At 30.1% G+C, this 19080-nt stretch overlaps 1 protein-coding gene across 1 annotated transcript; it reads left to right on the top strand.

The window, feature by feature from the left end:
• The first annotated feature begins 14370 nt into the window (after positions 1 to 14370).
• Positions 14371 to 17844, top strand: LOC146951026 (AP2-like ethylene-responsive transcription factor PLT2). The gene is made up of 9 exons (XM_085746999.1): positions 14371 to 14535; positions 14665 to 15061; positions 15344 to 15426; positions 15575 to 15583; positions 15705 to 15793; positions 15925 to 15998; positions 16171 to 16221; positions 16359 to 16435; positions 16779 to 17844. The coding sequence occupies exons 1-9, from the start codon at positions 14382 to 14384 to the stop codon at positions 17456 to 17458; spliced, it is 1614 nt and encodes a 537-aa protein (XP_085603125.1). The 5' UTR covers positions 14371 to 14381; the 3' UTR covers positions 17459 to 17844.
• The last annotated feature ends 1236 nt before the right edge of the window (positions 17845 to 19080 follow it).

Below are 19080 nucleotides of genomic sequence, written 5' to 3'. Positions count from 1 at the left end.
TGATATGAAGTTGTTAAGTCGTCGAGTCGTTATGAAGTCGATTATGAGTTTGATTAAGAAGCTGTTATGATGATTATAAGATGCTAAATGATTATTGTTGTTGATGTTCATGATTGTTTTGATGATGATGTTTGTTTATGAGTTGATGATTATGATTTGATGATTATGGTTATGATTAGTACTTGATGTGTATGATGATTGATTACGAAGTTGCTTATGATGGTTGATTATGAAGTTGTTTATGATAAGATGCTATGTGATTTATGATAAGATGCTATGTGATTTATGGTATGATGCTATGTGATTTATGATATGATGCTACATGTTTACTAATGATGATATGTGATGATGTATGTGATATTATTGATAATATAAGATGAAGTATATGACTAATATAGGAAGAATAGTGACACTAGTTAAGAAAGTTTAAGTTGTTAGATATGATTAATGAATTATAAGATGTTTAAGTTGTTGAATGTACTTTATATGATTTATATGCTTTATATTATTGTTTGAGAAATCTCACCCCTCTGCTTGGAAATGTTGCTCTTCGTATGGGTAACTTGCAGGTAACCAGGATTAGTTGCGGTCGTGAGTGGACTCCTCACAAGTGTGTCTTAGGTGCTCTGATACGTAACGGGATGGGATTATGTCTTTACTTTCTGTTCCTTACGTATTACTTTATGAATCTTTCAAGAATTGATGTTGAACTAAGTTTTATGAAATTTTATATTGAGGCCCTTGTGCCAAAGATTATTTAAGTTGTCAAACTATTCCGCTGCGAAGTTTTAAAGATTATGTTGTTATATTTTTGAAGGATAAATTATTATTCCATTTACGTTTTTTTTAAGAAATGTGACATTCCGTTTTATGATGAAAAACTCTGATTTTATTTAAGAAATTTTTACGTTGGGAAAACGGGGTGTTACAATTGGTATCAGAGCAGGTCGGTCCGTCCGGCCAAGTAGATGAGTCGTTGTGTCGTGTCGTCATGTTTTCTAGTTAGTAGTTATGTTTTTATGTTTAACTGACCAACTTGATGTTGTTTTTGTGTTTTGTTTGATGAAGTAATGACTAAACTTATTTTCTATTGTGCTTGAATTTCGAGGACGAAATTCCTTTAAGTTGGGGAGAGTTGTAACGCCCTCCTTTTTATTTAATTATTTTAAATGAGTTTTAGAATATATTTATATGATTAGTGTGATTTATAAGATTTATGTGATTTATATGATTTTAGAGAAATTTATGAGACGTTGTGACTTATTTTATTGTTTAATAAAATAAGATTCGAAAATAAAATAAATATTAAGTTGTGGGGTTATTTTGTGTAGAAATATATTTGTTATTTGATGAAGAGATATATTTGTTATTTTGTGTAGAAATATATATATTATTTGGTGTAGAAATATATTTGTTATTTTGTGTAGAAATATATATGTTATTTAGTGTAGAAATATATTTGTTATTTTGTGTGAAAATATATATGTTATCTGGTGTAGAAATATATTTATTATTCAATGAAGAGGTATATTTGTTATTTGGTGTTAAAATATTATATACATATATATTTTGATGAAATATGCTATTATTGTTATATGGTGTATTATTATATATTTAGTGGAAGACTATATTTAGTAGAGAAATATTATTTATTAGAATATGAGGATTATTAGTGTGAGTGGATTTGAGGGTTGGAATAGAAAGAAGAATAAGCTGTTGGGCCTAAATAGATTTGGGAAGAATATTTTAGTATTATAAATAGAGAAGCTTAGGTTGGAAAAAGTTTACCTTAAACCGCTTTTTGGAAAAGAGAAGAACAAGAAAGAAGAGAAGAGAAGAGAAAAGTCAAGAGAAGAGGAGAATATCTTAGGAAAGAAGAACGCTGCTGCTGATTCAGGAATTAATCTAAGGTGAGGGTGAGACTATCTTGCATTAATATTAAGTTGTTAAATCATTAGATTACATCTAACAAGTTGGGGAGAGTTTGTGAGAATTTGAGAATTAGGGTTTTGAGAGAGATTTGATGATTAGATGATGAAAACTTGTTGAATTGATGTAGAAATTATGTACAGACCTTAGATAATCCATAGGATGATTATTGGAAGTAGTTTGGAGGTTATAACCATGAGATTAGGTGAAACTTGGAGAAAATCTGCATTCTGCCCGAATTTTGATATTAAAACCTGTATTTATCGGTGGGGAATTGGTCTTAGGTGTAAACACGAAAGTTGTAGGTATGGATGTTAGCTTTCTAATGCCGTTGGTCTCACATCAATAGGATTTATAGAACTTCAGTTATGGTCAAATTACTGCACGTAGGTCACAGTGAATTTTTATGGACTTTCAGCACAACTTTTCCGAATTTAAAATAAAAACTGATATTGATAAGTATAGAATTGGTCTTAGGCGTAAACATGAAAGTTTTAGATAATTTTGTTAGCTTTCTAGTGGCTTTAGTTTGACGTGAAAATGATGTTTGGTCTTTGAGTTATGATGAAAATACTACAGGGAGGTCTTAACAAAATTGTACGGTGACAGCATTCTCTGTTTCATGTTTTTGCGTTTTGTTCATATGTTTCTGTTTTGAATTGATCTTTGTTGTAAACATGAAAGTTGTTGATATTTGTGATACCTTTCCAGTAGCTTTGGTTTGACATGAAAATATGTTGTGGATAATTTATTATGTTTTTACAAAGATACATAGTGAATTATTGTTGATGTTTAAATATGATGTTATATGATGTATTTTATGATTGATGAATATGATGTTTTAAGATGTTGTTTATTATCATTTGATATTGTTATATTATGATATGAAATGAATTATTTATGTGATCCATATGTTGTCATGATGCTAAGATGTTAAGACGTTAATATGATATGAAGTTGTTAAGTCGTCGAGTCGTTATGAAGTCGATTATGAGTTTGATTAAGAAGCTGTTATGATGATTATAAGATGCTAAATGATTATTGTTGTTGATGTTCATGATTGTTTTGATGATGATGTTTGTTTATGAGTTGATGATTATGATTTGATGATTATGGTTATGATTAGTACTTGATGTGTATGATGATTGATTACGAAGTTGCTTATGATGGTTGATTATGAAGTTGTTTATGATAAGATGCTATGTGATTTATGATAAGATGCTATGTGATTTATGGTATGATGCTATGTGATTTATGATATGATGCTACATGTTTACTAATGATGATATGTGATGATGTATGTGATATTATTGATAATATAAGATGAAGTATATGACTAATATAGGAAGAATAGTGACACTAGTTAAGAAAGTTTAAGTTGTTAGATATGATTAATGAATTATAAGATGTTTAAGTTGTTGAATGTACTTTATATGATTTATATGCTTTATATTATTGTTTGAGAAATCTCACCCCTCTGCTTGGAAATGTTGCTCTTCGTATGGGTAACTTGCAGGTAACCAGGATTAGTTGCGGTCGTGAGTGGACTCCTCACAAGTGTGTCTTAGGTGCTCTGATACGTAACGGGATGGGATTATGTCTTTACTTTCTGTTCCTTACGTATTACTTTATGAATCTTTCAAGAATTGATGTTGAACTAAGTTTTATGAAATTTTATATTGAGGCCCTTGTGCCAAAGATTATTTAAGTTGTCAAACTATTCCGCTGCGAAGTTTTAAAGATTATGTTGTTATATTTTTGAAGGATAAATTATTATTCCATTTACGTTTTTTTTAAGAAATGTGACATTCCGTTTTATGATGAAAAACTCTGATTTTATTTAAGAAATTTTTACGTTGGGAAAACGGGGTGTTACACTCTCCCTCTATTTCTCTTCTTTCTTCTTTTTCTTTTCAATATTCTCTTTGGGGTAAAAGGTGATCAATTTTCGTCGGGCTAAAATAGTGAGTAGCCGACTTGGGGAAATGATCGACCCTTGGGATAATTTTAAACCTGTTTTTTTAACCGCAGAAACTTTTTACCGTGGGTAAAAAGAACTTCGTGTGGTAAAAAAACAGCTTTAAATTTAGCCCAAGGGTTGATGATGTATTTTCCCCAAGAAAGCTGCTCACTATTTTACCCCACGAAGATTGTTCACTTTTTACCCCAAGAAGGATAAAATAAGTAGATTTAGTGAATAAGTAGATTACTTTTTATCATATGAATTATTGTAATGTAATTTATGAATTATTAATAAAATGAGAGATTATTTATGCCTCAATTTTGTTCCTTTGTTTTATATTTGTTGTATTTACCTTTATTTATATTTGTATTGTATTTACGTTTATTTATATTTGTATTAATATAAAGAATAATATTGAATCGGTAATTTAGAATAAAATTAAGAAAATAATTTAGATTAATGTAAACAAAATAATTTCAAAATAAAGTTAATAAAATAATTTTGAATAAAGTTAATAAAGTTAAGAAAATAACATAATTTGAATAAAGTTAAAATAAACAAAATAATTTCGAATAAGTTAATAAAAATAATTTGAAAAAGTATCCTTGCGCCACTTAACTTGCGTTGCGTAAGTTAACTTGCGCAGAAACTTACACTTGCGCAAGTTAACTAGCGCATGGACATTTTCGACATGGCTGCAGGGTGCGAGTAAAAGTTGCTGGGTGGAGAGAAAATTTCTTTATTTTTGCTGTTCACACATTGCAAAAATATATACCAAAATACCTCAAGCGGCAGTTAGCTGTCGCTAGCTCAGTTAATTGTTGGGTGGTATTTTGGTATTTTTGCTGTTTGTGAGAACAAAAATGAAGGTCAATTCATTTATTAGGCACACGTTACACATTTTTTCAATTTCTTTTGTCACTATTTTTATTTTAAAAAAAAAACGTTTAGTTTTTTTGAGGTTTAAATTTGATATACCGTCTGTAAAACCCTTTTACAATTAGACCTTGTGTATGACTTTCCATATTCAGAAACAAATTATGACCGTGCACCTTTTTTTTTTTACAATATCTAAAAAAAGTATAATAATGTTGTTTGAATTTTTAATATTTTAATGGTTTTAATTTTAGTACATTGTTAGTGTATTTTTTTTTACACTATCAACAAATCATAATCAATGTGACTTTAAAATTATTTATGATTAAAATCAAATGTTCTTAATGATATGCCAATTACGATTGCTAGAGATTATATAAAAATTAAATTTCAACGAAAATCTACATGAATTAATTTTTTCCATTATCTCTTTTTCTTGGAATTTAAACATTTTAATTAATTTTTTAATTGACGAGAGCATCACTTGAAAAATATTAGTTCGTTATTCAAAATGACACGTCAGAAAAAATAAGTTCAAAATTCCGTGGTTGGAATTTTTTTATAAATTTTGAAAATTAGGGACTATATTTTTAGATTTATAATAGCCGACCCCAAAATCGTGAATACCTAAACTAAAAGTTGTTGTGAATGTCAAGTGTGAGTAAAAAATACCAATTGTGATTTGGGAGTCGGTATAATTGTCACACCTTTATCCATGATGAAAACATGGGGTTGAAAGTGTAAAACCAACAAACTTAGATCTTCAACTAGGGCAAAGGCTACGGTGGGAGACCTTGATAGGTCTCCTACCGGTGAGAGACCTCCTTTTTTTTTTCCTTGCAAAAAATGAAAAAAATGGAAAATTATATAATTTTTTGAAAAATGAAAAAAAATGGAATATATAATTTTGAAAATCATTAAAAAATCTGTTTTTTTTTGAAAATATATTATTTCATTTTTTTCGAAAAATCTGGATATATTATTTCATTTTTTAACGAAAATTTCAATTTTAAAAATTATTTCATTTTTTTTCGAAAAATCTGGATATATTATTTCATTTTTTTTACGAAAATTTCATTTTTTTCGAAAAATCTGGATATATTATTTCATTTTTTTTACGAAAATTTCAATTTTAAAAAATTATTTCATTTTTTTTCGAAAAATCTGGATATATTATTTCATTTTTTTACGAAAATTTAAATTTTAAAAAATTATTTCATTTTTTTTCGAAAAATCTGGATATATTATTTCATTTTTTTACGAAAATTTCAATTTTAAAAAATTATTTCATTTTTTTCGAAAAATCTGGATATATTATTTCATTTTTTTACGAAAATTTCAATTTTAAAAAATTATTTCATTTTTTTTCGAAAAATTCCGGTAAATTATTTTAATATTTTAAATTTATTAACGCTTTTACCAAAATACCCCTAATTTAAGAATGAAATAACAAAAGCATCATTTTTGTCCTTTTTTACTCAACCATTGGATTTAATCCAATGGCTCCATTCATTTTGCAAAAAAAAAAAACAAAAAAAATGAGGTCTCTCACCGGTAGGAGACCTATCAAGGTCTCCCACCGTAGACGGCGCCTTCAACTAGCCTTAGAGTGTGTTTGGATGGGGGAATGTTTTGAGAGAATGTAATGCAATGTTGAGGAAATGTAATGTTATGAGGGAGTTCAAATACTTTGAGGTAAATTGCCTAGAATTTTAAAATTCTTTAAAATTTCCAAATCATATCATCCAAACACACTCCCTTTTGATTATTCATCCTCCCTTCCCTTTTGATTTTGTGGTTCTTGACGTGGATGAAGATTCAAAGGTCCGTTTTGTTTTTGGGGGACCATTTATTACCACGGGTAAAGCTTTAATGTCCAACAAGATCAGCTCATGCTTTGAGTTAATGAAGAAAATGTGATTTTTGATGTGTTTGCAAGATTGCACCATACTTCTTCCACAAGATAATAGATTCTAAAAATGAATAATTATGTGCATTTTTTTTGCAAATTACAAAAATGCCAAAATATCATTTTTATAATTTTCAGAAATATGATTGCATATGGGTTATGTTTCAATTAGCTTCATATCTTAGCAGAAGTTCTTATCATTCAATGATGTTACGTTTAACCCTTTTATGTTACATAAAAATATTAAGTTAAACGTAAAAGGGTTGAAGGTCAATAACTTGTCCTTAGATATGAAGCTAATTGTAACACAACGTGTATGCGTATGCTTTCTCAGTCATTTTTAATTCATATCATATTGTTATTAATTGACTAGCGAAAAGACGGGCGTGCCCGTAATTGACTAACGAAAAGACGGGCGTGCCCGTCTTTTTCGCTTTTTTTATTACACTAATGTTTAAAAATTATAAATGGTGTTTTTTTTTAAATTTTGATTTTAACTAAAAATATAAATGTTTTTTGCTTTCAAGTTATAACAAATCAAATTATCTAAGTATCTATTATAATGACACCAACAACAATCATTATTATGGAAAAAGTTGTTTAAGGGTATAATAATAAGTAAGTATGTATAAATATACTCATCTAGTTTGTTACACTTTTTAAATGATAAAGGAGAAAAAACCAAACATATATATTATATATTGTTTGTTACATTTTTTTTAATATTTAAATTTATTCTTATCTATTTGTTACATGCGTTATTTGTATTGAAAATTGAGGGTATTTTTGAAAAGAGAAAAAATCAGGCCAAAAAAGCTGAAAGTGGTTGTTTTCTTTATATATAGTTCTGTTTTTTTGTTCAAAAAAAATGTAATAATGTAGCATTAGTAAGTTTTTTGTATTCAATCAAAAATATTTTGGTACTTAATCTTTAAAATATTTTAGTCCTCATTCTGAAATATTTTTGTACTCGATCTAATTATTTATCTAAAAATAGTTTGGTACTCAATCGAAAATATTTTGGTACTCGATCTTTAAAATATTTTAGTCCTCAATCTAAAATATTTTATAGTCGATCTAATATATGTGTTACTTGTCCCCAAAGTTTCTCATGGATTATTTGTGAATACTCCCTATAAATTGAGAGCTCACGTACTTCATTCCACACATCAAAGAATTCTATTGAGTTATCGAGAATTCTTTCGCTCTTATATCTCTTTCTGCTTGATGCATTTTCGAGCCACGTTTCCCTTTTATTTTCTGTACCTTTAAATATCCTTTTGAAATCAAGAATGGTCTATGAAACCAAGTGGTTAAGCCGTAGACAAATGGCCAAAGATACAACACAATGGCAATGCTGAAATATTTGAAGTCAAAGTCCGACAGAAATATGGAAGCCATGGATATAACATAAGAACAAACGAAAGTCATTAGAAAAAAGATCTGTCGAAAAAACACCTTGATAGCATGACAAGATATTTTTTTGACATCAGAATCATCTAAAACAGTCCCCAAAATAGTTAAACAGGCGATCATTATTCCAGATGCTCCTTTAAGAAACCAATCTGCACTTGCATTCAGATTGTTTTGATGGAAGCGTGCTATATGCCGCTTGAGAAACTCAAGTGCCATCTGAAAGTTAAAAAACCAAACCAATTAAGAAATAAGTTTATCAAATATTGGAAGCGTGCTATATGCCGCTTGAGAAACTCAAGTGCCATCTGAAAGTTAAAAAACCAAACCAATTAAGAAATAAGTTTATCAAATATTAATATTGTATTAATATTAGATCAAATATTAATATTGTATTTTGAAACATTAATATTGTATTTGATAAACTTATTTTTTAGTTGGTTTGGTTTTTTAATTGTCAGATGGCACTTGAAACAATCCGAGTGCAAGGACATAATGATTCTTGATTTTGAAGGGAAATTATCTCTAAAAAGGGTCTATGGTCTTAAGAACACTCTTAATTTTGAAGGTACAAAAAATAAAAGGGAAATGTGGCTCATAATGCATCAGGAGAAAGGGAGATACGAGTGAAAGAATTCTCGATAACTCAATAGAATTCTTTGATGTGTGGAATGAACTACGTGAGCTCTCAATTTATAGGGAGCATTCACAACTAATCCATGAGAAACTTGGGGGACAAGTACCATGCATATTAGATCGACTACAAAAATATTTCAGATTGAAGTCTATAATATTTTAAAGATTGAGTACCAAAATATTTTTGATTGAGTATCAAAATATTTTAAATTGAGCACAAAAATGTTTTTAAATATATAATTAGATCGAGTACAAAAATATTTCATATTGAGGACTAAAATATTTTAAAGATTGAGTACCAAAATATTTTCGATTGATTACCAAAATATTTTAAATTGAGCACGAAAATGTTTTCAAATTAAGCGCGTTTATAGATAATAAGACAAAATTAATAAAAAAAATTCCATAAGTTCCCTTAATCGAAAGTAATTCTATATGAGTATGTTAACACTAAATAAATATGAGTATTTTGTCAGCTAGAAATCAATCTTTGGTTTGTCACATTGTGAAAGTATATCCTCTTTCGTTATAATCAACTCCGTTAGTGGGTGACCTTTTTAATATGTATGTATGTATGCAGGGCCGGCCCATAGCCCGTCGAGGCTGGGCTACGACACCGGGCCTCCAATTTTTTGGGGCCCAAAATTTTTTTTTTATATGTAAGACAAGAAAATAATGAATATATATATCCATTAAAAGCAGAATTTGTCAATTTGTATAGCTTGCTTCAGTGGCGTGACCATGTATTTTTGTGTTGTGAGGTCATGTGTTCAACACCCACTAAAGAGTGATTTATTTTTAATTTTTTTTTAAAAATGACTTATTAATTTTTTTGGCGCTCAATTTTTTTTTTTTTGCATTCCTTGTAAAATTAAAACTGGGCCTATGAATTTGTTAAGACGGCCCTGTATGTATGTATCTATATATATATATATTTGTGTGTGTAAGCGCGCGTGCGTGTTTAAAATAATATTTAATATAGACATTATTTACCAAATATGCAAGGTCCGGGGTTCAAACCCCAACCACTACAAAAAAAAAAAGAGATCACAAAATAACAAAATAATATTGAAATGATACAAATTTGAATGCATATTCACATTCACATTAAAATGAATCGGATAATTAATTGAAGTATATGGTTAATTATTATGAGACTGTTTTGAGAGAATTTATGATAACATCTTATGACAATTTTCATAAGTTCTTAAATATAGCTTATAAAAACAACTTATAATAACGTCTAGAAGTCTTAGTTCAACTGACAAATGCCAAAATTATAAGGTCGGACGTCGTAATCCAGGTTCGAACCCGAGACCTCACAGTTGTGTGAGTTTAATTTCAGTGGATTACCACTTCATCTAAGAAAAAAAATCTTATAATAACATATACAAAAACAATTTAATGTTATTTTATTTTTTGCTATAAAAAAGCTCATGCAATCTTATACTAAACTAAACATTTATCATGATTTGCTTATGTAGATTTAGATTGATGGTGATATTTAGTTATCTTTTCCCTGTGTAGGAATTTATACTTGTCTAGTAGCTTTGATGAAGAGGTAGATAAGTTAAAAGGTGGAATCGAATGAAGAATGAAGCGTGAAAAGTGGGGTTTTGCTCCCTTATTGTGGTGCATTTTGGTCAAATTAGAGTTTTGTTTATGTCAAAGAATTTGGCGGAAAACGTGCATCATCAACAATGTCAGGTATTTTAATTGTTTAGTGTTTACACTGACAGTGCCACTCACTAATTATTGAATATAGATATAGATAGTATACCACTATTTTGGATGGGTTAGCTCCAAAGTGTGCGATGATTTAATTATAAATATCTGGCAGACTCAACTTTGTTGTAGCTAGGTTCTTTCAATGATTCACTGGCTTCTCTGCAGACTAACTGGTAAACGTATAAGTTTAGAAAATTGCATCTGTTAAGCTGACAAAATGAATATGCTATTCAAACGGAATCATCACTGAAATATTTTAAAATTGTAGGATATATTCATGCATGATATAAATGTGTGATCCATTCATCCGAATGAGAGTGTCAATATAATGCATAAATCCATGGTGACTTTGAGTCTTTGACAAAACATCGATATGATCGTTTGGTACGTGTTCTGGACCGATCAGAAGGTCAATCTTATGGAGATACGACGTGGACCAAATGTCCACCAGACCAAGGTACATCACCTGAAGGAACATGCTAGTATTGATGCACACCACCTAACCGAAGCGCGCCCCCGTGCATCTTACGCTGTACACGTGTCCTCCAATGCCCTCCTAATGAGGCGCCACATTTCACGCAAACATTTAGCACCTCCTTCCTCTATATAAGGGTGACTTCGTGTCACCCTCAAGGTACAATACATTTTCCCACTTTTTACACATTCAACGTCATTTCTTACACTGACTTAGGTGTTGGAGTGCTAACGTGCCTGCAGGCACCCTCCGTTCCACCATGAAAACTTCGTCGCCACCGTAGTATTATTGTTGCCTTTATCCGTCTTCACCAAACAGATCAACACGAAATACACTTTTAAGTTTTAACAGAATTACCACACTGTTGTGATTACTTTAAACTCATCGACAATTCAAATATGTAGTTATATAATTAATCTGTAGCCTCCGTATTTAACACCTATTAATTCAAAACTTTTTTTTTTTTTTTTGGATATATAACCTAAAAATTCAGAACTAGTTTCCAACGGATATACAAGTATTTTCATTTAGTGGATTTGTGCTGTAATTGCGGTATATGTTACGGGATCTAAGCCTAGGTTGAAGCCTTGTCCCGCTAGATCTACTATAGTTGAACATTCCTTAAATCAATGAACAATAGCTTAAGAAACCAAGCTTAGACATTCCATAAAATATGAGTTTTGTGCTATGTTCTGTAATCATTTCATTGGGACATATTTAGATGAAGATGGATTTGATCAGAAATCTTAGAACTGGTAACACTGCCATGACCTCATAGGTTGAACCTTAAAGAAAGCATAATACAATTTTTTTTTACTTCTAATTAAGTTCTAACGTGTGTATGAGACATGAACCTGACGAGTCATTCTTTAATATAACCATAGTTATTTTTAGGGTCTTGTTATCTTGTGCCCTTAGGGCACAAGTTAAGGAATCCAAAATTAGAAATTTTTCATAGAAAAGAACAAAAGTTTGACTTTGAAAAGTTGAATAAAGTTAAATGCACAACTTTTAAGAGAATTATTTCTATTTTAAATTCCCTAAGATATGCCCTTAAGGCACATGTTAACATTGGCCTTATTTTTAATTTAAACAGTAATTTTTTCCCAACTATAGCTAGCTAGTGGCCTTTTGACTGGAACAGAATCCAAGTATTTGGTCAACAGATTTCTACTTGGGGGAACAAACGAAATCCTTCAAATTATGGAGTATTTCTTAATTACAATTTAATAGAATCATGTTAATAAATTAATATTATTAGGAGTAATATGGAACACAGCTTAGTGCTATATTTTGAACAAGAGTAATTCTTCTTACCCTTTCTTTTGGTACGTTTAATATTTACTCTGTCGAATTTTTCAATATAAAATTTCATGTCCGTACACATGCATCTTTGACACATGCAAGACTCGGGGATCCACAAATTGGGTTCCCTATAGCAAATGTATGTATGGGTCCATGACTCCATGTATCTATACCTATTTGAGGTTTTTATTAAGAGAAATGATATTTTGATAACCACTTTTTGATAATTTTTGGACAATTTTCTCTCTCATACTCACATGATGTTGTTATTCTCTCTCTTCCTTTTTCTCTCTCCATTGTTTTTGACCAATAAGAAGTGAGAAAAACAAGGTTGTCAACAAAGTTGTCATGAAATGGATGTCAAAATATCATTACTCTTTTCTTAAATGAGGCAATTGGATTTTAAATTGTCACATTATTATTTTCATATTTTTATCAAATTTGTACGTTACTTTTGATAATGGCAAAAAAAAAAACCTAGTTAGAGTGACCAAACTAAGATAATAGTATTTTTCTTTTTGGTTACAAGATAATAGTATTTTGAATCTTACATTTTTTTATTTTTAAATATTGCAATCAGAGTTGTAAGTGTTGTTATTAATCACTCCAATTTAGTAAGTATATTATGCAAAACAGCAATGCTATATCTCCCGAATTTTTTTTCGGGAAATTTCACGATTGCAAATTTGTGAGTTAAATAGCAAAATGCAAATCCGGTTTCTTAGCTAAATCCTGGAATTGGTGGAATTCACACCACTAGTGGTGATAAACAGCCAATCACATGCAATCGTGATCTTTTCTTGAGTTTTATGTTCGTTGTATTTAGCATTTTTGACGGTGAATGCTTGAAACCTAAGAGTTTGCTCTTTAATGGGTATCAAATTCAACCCGTATGAACCAACAATTCATGTGTTAGCTAGTCTATACAGAGCTTGTCTCTCACTTTACTCGGACCCTCCGCTAATGGATGATGGAGTTGGTCCCTCAAGTTAGTTAGGCCTTGGATTTGATTCATATATATTATGCAGGTGTGAGATACAATTTTTGACTCCACTACCTAATAATCAAGTTAATTTATTTAAAGGCTCTTGTTAACATTTTTCTATATTAACTATTAGATTAATATTTACTTTTACGATCGGGTTTAAATTCATGACTTCAAACTCCTTATTCTTTGACTTAAACCAATTGAACTAGATTTTGGACAAAGTTTCTTTTTTAAGTATTGTTAAGCAGTGTCTTTAGGATCAATGGCACTTGTAATTGAGATGGGTCGGTAGGTAGTGTAATAAACTTTACGCGTTGAGACTTAATTAGTCTTAAGAGATGATTTGAAGAGTGTGGGAATGCTGGGCTTTGGGTAGTCATTAATATCACATAACGAGGAGGAGAGTTCCAATAAGCTCAAGTGGGTAGACAGAGAAAAGTAATACTATAATAGTCTTGGATTGGATTTTTCCATTTGGAATGGTTGGGTTTGTCTTTTGAAAGAGTTGAAGTCGTAGTTTCACTATAACACTCGTGTCCTCATCTTAGATAAATAACATTATTTTAATAATCATTGTAGGCAGATTATATCTTTATTTCTTTCTTTGTGTTGGAAACTGATGGAATTAAAAACTAAACCTTCACAATAGGGGTTAGATGAGACACATAAACAGCTCATTTTAATATTTCATTTAATTTAATTGGAAGCAAGGTACTCCCTCTGTTTCTTTTTATAAGTAAATTTTACTTTTTAGGTTCATTCAATTAATGATGTATGTGGTTCATACTATAGACCACATACATCATTAATTGGATGAATCTAAAAAGTAAAATTTGCTTATAAAAAGAAACAGGGAGTAAGGTGCACTTTAAATATTATGTCCCTTCCTCTAATTTTGTTTTTCTTTTTCAACCTCTATTCTCCTTAACTCCTCTTTACCTTCAGCTACTTAAAGAGATTTTGAAAGAGATACCAAGAGCTTTAAACCCTAGCCAATATCCTTGGTAAACCTATAACTATATCACTCTTTTTCACTACTTTCAATTTCATTTCCACACCCCATTTTCCTCAATAAGAATATAGTAAACTTTTTACTTCATAAGTATCTCATCACTCGTTCTATATTTTAGATGCAAGTTGTGCTTAATTTGTACTGAATATGGGCTCAAATAACTGGCTTTCATTTCCACTTTCTCCAACTCATCATCCTTCATTACCACCTCATCTTCAACCAACTCAATCTCATCATCACCACTTTTCTCTTGGGACATTAGTCAATGACAACATGTTGGAAACCCCTTTCCAAAATCATGGTAATTTAATCAACCTCTTTTATTTCTCATTTTGTCTCTTACTGAATTTGGAAATCTGCTTCAAGCTGCCACATATATAAATATAAATCTTTGTTTTGTTGATTATTTTATTGATGCATGATTGAACAGATTGGAACCTTATGAATAGTAGTCACAACTCCAACGAAGTTCCAAAGGTTGCAGATTTTCTTGGTGTGAGCAGCAAGAGTACTGAAAATGAGTCAGATCTTGCAGCCTATAATGAAATGAATAACTCAAATCATCATTCTTTAGATAATTACTTGTTCATGTCGCCGGTACAAAATAACTCAGTGATAGCAGCAACTTCTAGCAACAACTATGATCAATATGAAGAAAACCCTAACAATAATCTGCAGTCATTGACATTATCAATGGGAAGTGGTACTACTAAGGATTCCACATGTGAAACTAGTGGTGATAATAATATCGTTGAAGCAGCTGCAACACCTAGAAGAGCTTTGGATACCTTTGGCCAAAGAACATCAATATATCGTGGTGTAACAAGGTTTGAAAATATATCGATATATTGTTTAAATTTTTTGCATGTCTAGTATATATTCATACTAGTATCGCAAACCCGTTCTTTGTTCTTTCAAATAAAAAAAAAGTATTGTGAATCCCGCTTAAGTAGAAATTCATCGAAAAAATCATGTTACCAACGATTTATAATTTTGTTAAGCTGTTTAATGGCATCGGTGTTTAACTGTAAATCGCATTAGACATATATACATCAATGTTGTAATTTATTTTAATTTGCTTTTATCCTTCAAATTCAAAATCTCTATAGACATAGATGGACAGGAAGGTATGAAGCTCACCTTTGGGATAATACCTGTAGAAGGGAAGGACAGTCAAGAAAAGGTCGTCAAGGTAATAATAAATTAACTTCAAACCATTTAATGTTTATACTAAGGTTTTTTCCCTTAATTTTCTTTTTATTTAGTTTTTAAAAAAAATATTGACTAACACATTTTCATTTTTCTTCATCTTGGCTTTTGCTTCTTATTTTCGTCATCAGTTTATTTAGGTAAGTGTGATTTTTGTTACAAATTATTTTCATTCCTCTTAATTTTTTTTTTGTTCTGGTTTTGCCAGAATATTTATGTTCAATATATTGGTTTAAATATAAATTTTTATGCTATATATAGGTGGGTATGACAAAGAAGAGAAAGCAGCAAGAGCTTATGATTTAGCAGCACTAAAGTACTGGGGGACATCTACCACTACAAACTTTCCCGTAAGTTTCGCGTTGTTAATTATTTCGGCTAATAGCACAAATAGGATGACATTGATATCCTCGAATTAGTCGGTTCTTGTATCAGATTCAAATTAAACCACCTAATGTTAAATTAATTAATTGTTTTTCAGATCAGTAACTATGAGAAGGAAGTAGAAGATATGAAGCACATGACAAGACTAGAATTTGTTGCCGCCATAAGAAGGTAATTAATTTCATTTTATATTTGGAATCAGCCATGAGATATACTTTTTTTTTAGCAACGAGATATACTAGTTTTCAATTATTTCTTTTTTAAAATGAAGTGTTTCAATAAATTTCATCAATCTTCCCCTAAAAAAAAAAAAAAATTTCATCAATCTGTTGATAAATTGCAGAAAGAGCAGTGGATTTTCAAGGGGTGCATCAATGTATCGTGGAGTCACAAGGTACTAAATCAAATTGGCCTACTATTGATTAAATTAAGCTTTAATTTCTTCTCCTAAGCTTACTATTTAAGGTGTTTAATAGCATCTGGATACTCGTTAGCATTTTTCTTCTTAGTATATATTCATCGTTATTTTAGGCATCACCAACATGGAAGATGGCAAGCAAGAATTGGCCGAGTCGCGGGAAACAAAGATCTTTACTTAGGAACTTTTGGTAAACTGAATACTAACTCTTAATGTTCTTTTTTAACTGTCATTTTAAGGTTGTTTAAACAAACCAACAAATCTTTTAAATTTTGATATTTTCATAAACAATTTCATCCTGTAACCAAAAAAAAAAAACAATTTCATCTATTTTCTATATTACCCTTCATTATTTATCATCTCAATCCATTTATAAATTTGAAAACATCTAATGCAACTTTAAAATTTGAAAATGACCATTATAGATGAATAAAAATTCCTCCATGCATGCACAACAAATAATAGCTTATCTTATAAAAAACAAATGATAGCTTAATATGAAATAATAATTAATATTGGAATATTTTTTATAGGTACTGAGGAAGAGGCTGCAGAAGCATACGACATAGCTGCAATCAAGTTCAGAGGATTAAACGCCGTAACAAATTTTGACATGAATCGTTACGACGTGAAAGCGATTCTTGAAAGTAACACTCTCCCAATAGGAGGAGGTGCTGCAAAAAGATTAAAAGAAGCACAAGCTCTAGAATCTTCTAGAAAAAGGGAACAAGAGATGATAGCACTTGCAGGCTCAAATTTTCAATATGGAATATCCTCAAATTCAAGTAGGATACAATTACAAGGTTACCCTTTAATGCAGTTTGAACAACATGCACAACAAAACCTATATGATAGTAGTACTCAAGATACAACGTCGTTTGATCAGAGTTATATACAAACTCAGCTTCAGTTACAACAACAACAAAGTGGAGGATTCTACAACTACGATGGTAGTTTCGTTCAGAATAACCCGAGTTTGATGAACATGGGTGTGATAGACAATAATGGTGGTGGAGGGTATATTGGGAATATGAATGGGGTTGGAATAAGTTTGAATTGTGGGAATAACAATGTTGTTGGTGAACATGCAGCGGAGGAAGTTGCATATGTTAAGGTTGATTATGACATGCCTTCCGGAAATTATGGAGGTTGGTCGGGTGCAGATGCTTCAAATGCTGGTGTTCTTACAATGTGGAATGATTTGAGTAATTAACTTGAAGAAGTGAAGAGTTCTCTATTGAAGAAGTTAACCAAAGTGGTGCAATACAAATTAATTTCTTGTTCTTTTCATTATTTTTTTCTTCTGCTACATTGTCACAAAGTTAATTAAAAAATGAATTAGGAGTTGACTGTTGACTAGTTTTATTTTCTGTGGAAAAATGTCTAATGTCTAGTACTGATCATACTCTATTTAATGTACAATTAGTTTGCTAAATGACCTTCTTCATGGTTTTGCATGAATTGGGTTGAAGTACCGACTAATGTATGTTGAATTAACAATATTGGCTAGCATATAAGGCCATATAGCTCATATATGGAATGGGTGTGCAACTACGAGTTTGTGCACTCAAGTTTTGCATGCACACACTTGCGGTTTAATTTTCTGGTTTCATATTGATGGAAGTCTAATTAATTTTTTTTTAGCTCATAAATTAAATTAATACAACTGTTATTCTAGAACACTTAGATGAGATGGTAAAAAATTTCTTACGGTTTAGCGAGAAATCTTTGGTTTGAATTCAACCATAAAAATTTAATAATGTTATATTTTTTTATGGAGAATTTTGTCGTCCACTTAAGTCTACCCCACTTAAAAGGTTAGTTTATGCGGTTGAGCACAAAAAATATTCGGTTTACACAAAAAAATTAATACAAGAGAATAATTGCCTATTTTATTTTTAATTTCATTTGAAGAATGTAAGTATCTAAATTTATTATCTTTTTGAAAATTTATATTGTGTTTTGACTAGAAAATTTATTTTCATTATATTTTTGCCAGTATATTTTTTATTCAAACAAGAGAATAATTTTTGTCAATCTTTCTTTTCTTTGAGTTTCTCTGCCGTAAAACAACCACTCCTTTCATTCATTTTAATTATCAACTTTTTAGAAACAATATTTTTATTGATTAGTCATTTTTTAAATTTTAAGATTGTAGTAACTACCTTTTTGTCAATATGTCCTAATTATTTTTCTCTTAAGCAAGTGGGTGGTAAAATGACAAATAAAAACCAAGAAATTGGACTCAAGTGGTTAATGAATTCCTTTTAAAACGAATCGTTCGAGAGAACTCGAGTTCGATTCTAGATGGTCGAACTTTACTTACCTCTTGGCCGAACCCCAGATTATTAGAACCCCTTTCAATAGGAATCAGAGAGTTAAAAAACTTGAGAGTTTAAAAAAATAATAGACTAATAAAACATAAAATTTATTTAAATTTGTTTTATTAATTAAACTATTTTATATGTAAAATAACTTTAAAAGAGATATAGTAGTGTGTTCATGGGTTAGATTGATCGAATTTGGCTAAACCCATTATCAAACCAATCAAGTGCCATGGATTTGAGTTGAACATTCATTTCGTGCTTTCAACATTAAGTTGGAAAATATTTGCACCATGATGCTATTTTTTATCAAATTCAGTTAAAAAAAGTTTGGTTAAATATGTTTTTGGTCCCTATAAATATACCAACTTTTTGTTTTAGTCCCTCTAAAATTTTCCTTCAACTTTTAGTCCCTTAAAAATTTTCCTTTTTCACTTTTGGTCCCTTTTTTTTAAGTAAAATCATATGTAAAATTCATATTTTGAATAAAAATTTGCAGAAAAATTCATAA

This window comes from Medicago sativa, chromosome 2, assembly GCF_051527215.1.
Source record: "Medicago sativa cultivar Bolivia chromosome 2, Bolivia_mono, whole genome shotgun sequence".
Lineage (NCBI taxonomy): Eukaryota > Viridiplantae > Streptophyta > Magnoliopsida > Fabales > Fabaceae > Medicago > Medicago sativa.
This window is presented reverse-complemented; position numbering and strand designations above follow the sequence as displayed.

Excerpts from the sequence above, each read along its gene's own strand:
- LOC146951026 (XM_085746999.1), top strand. The coding sequence starts at position 14,382 with ATGGGCTCAAATAACTGGCTTTCATTTCCACTTTCTCCAACTCATCAT. Across the intron at positions 14,536-14,664 it reads AACCCCTTTCCAAAATCATG|ATTGGAACCTTATGAATAGT; the intron begins GTAATTTAATCA and ends ATGATTGAACAG. Across the intron at positions 15,999-16,170 it reads TTTGTTGCCGCCATAAGAAG|AAAGAGCAGTGGATTTTCAA; the intron begins GTAATTAATTTC and ends GATAAATTGCAG.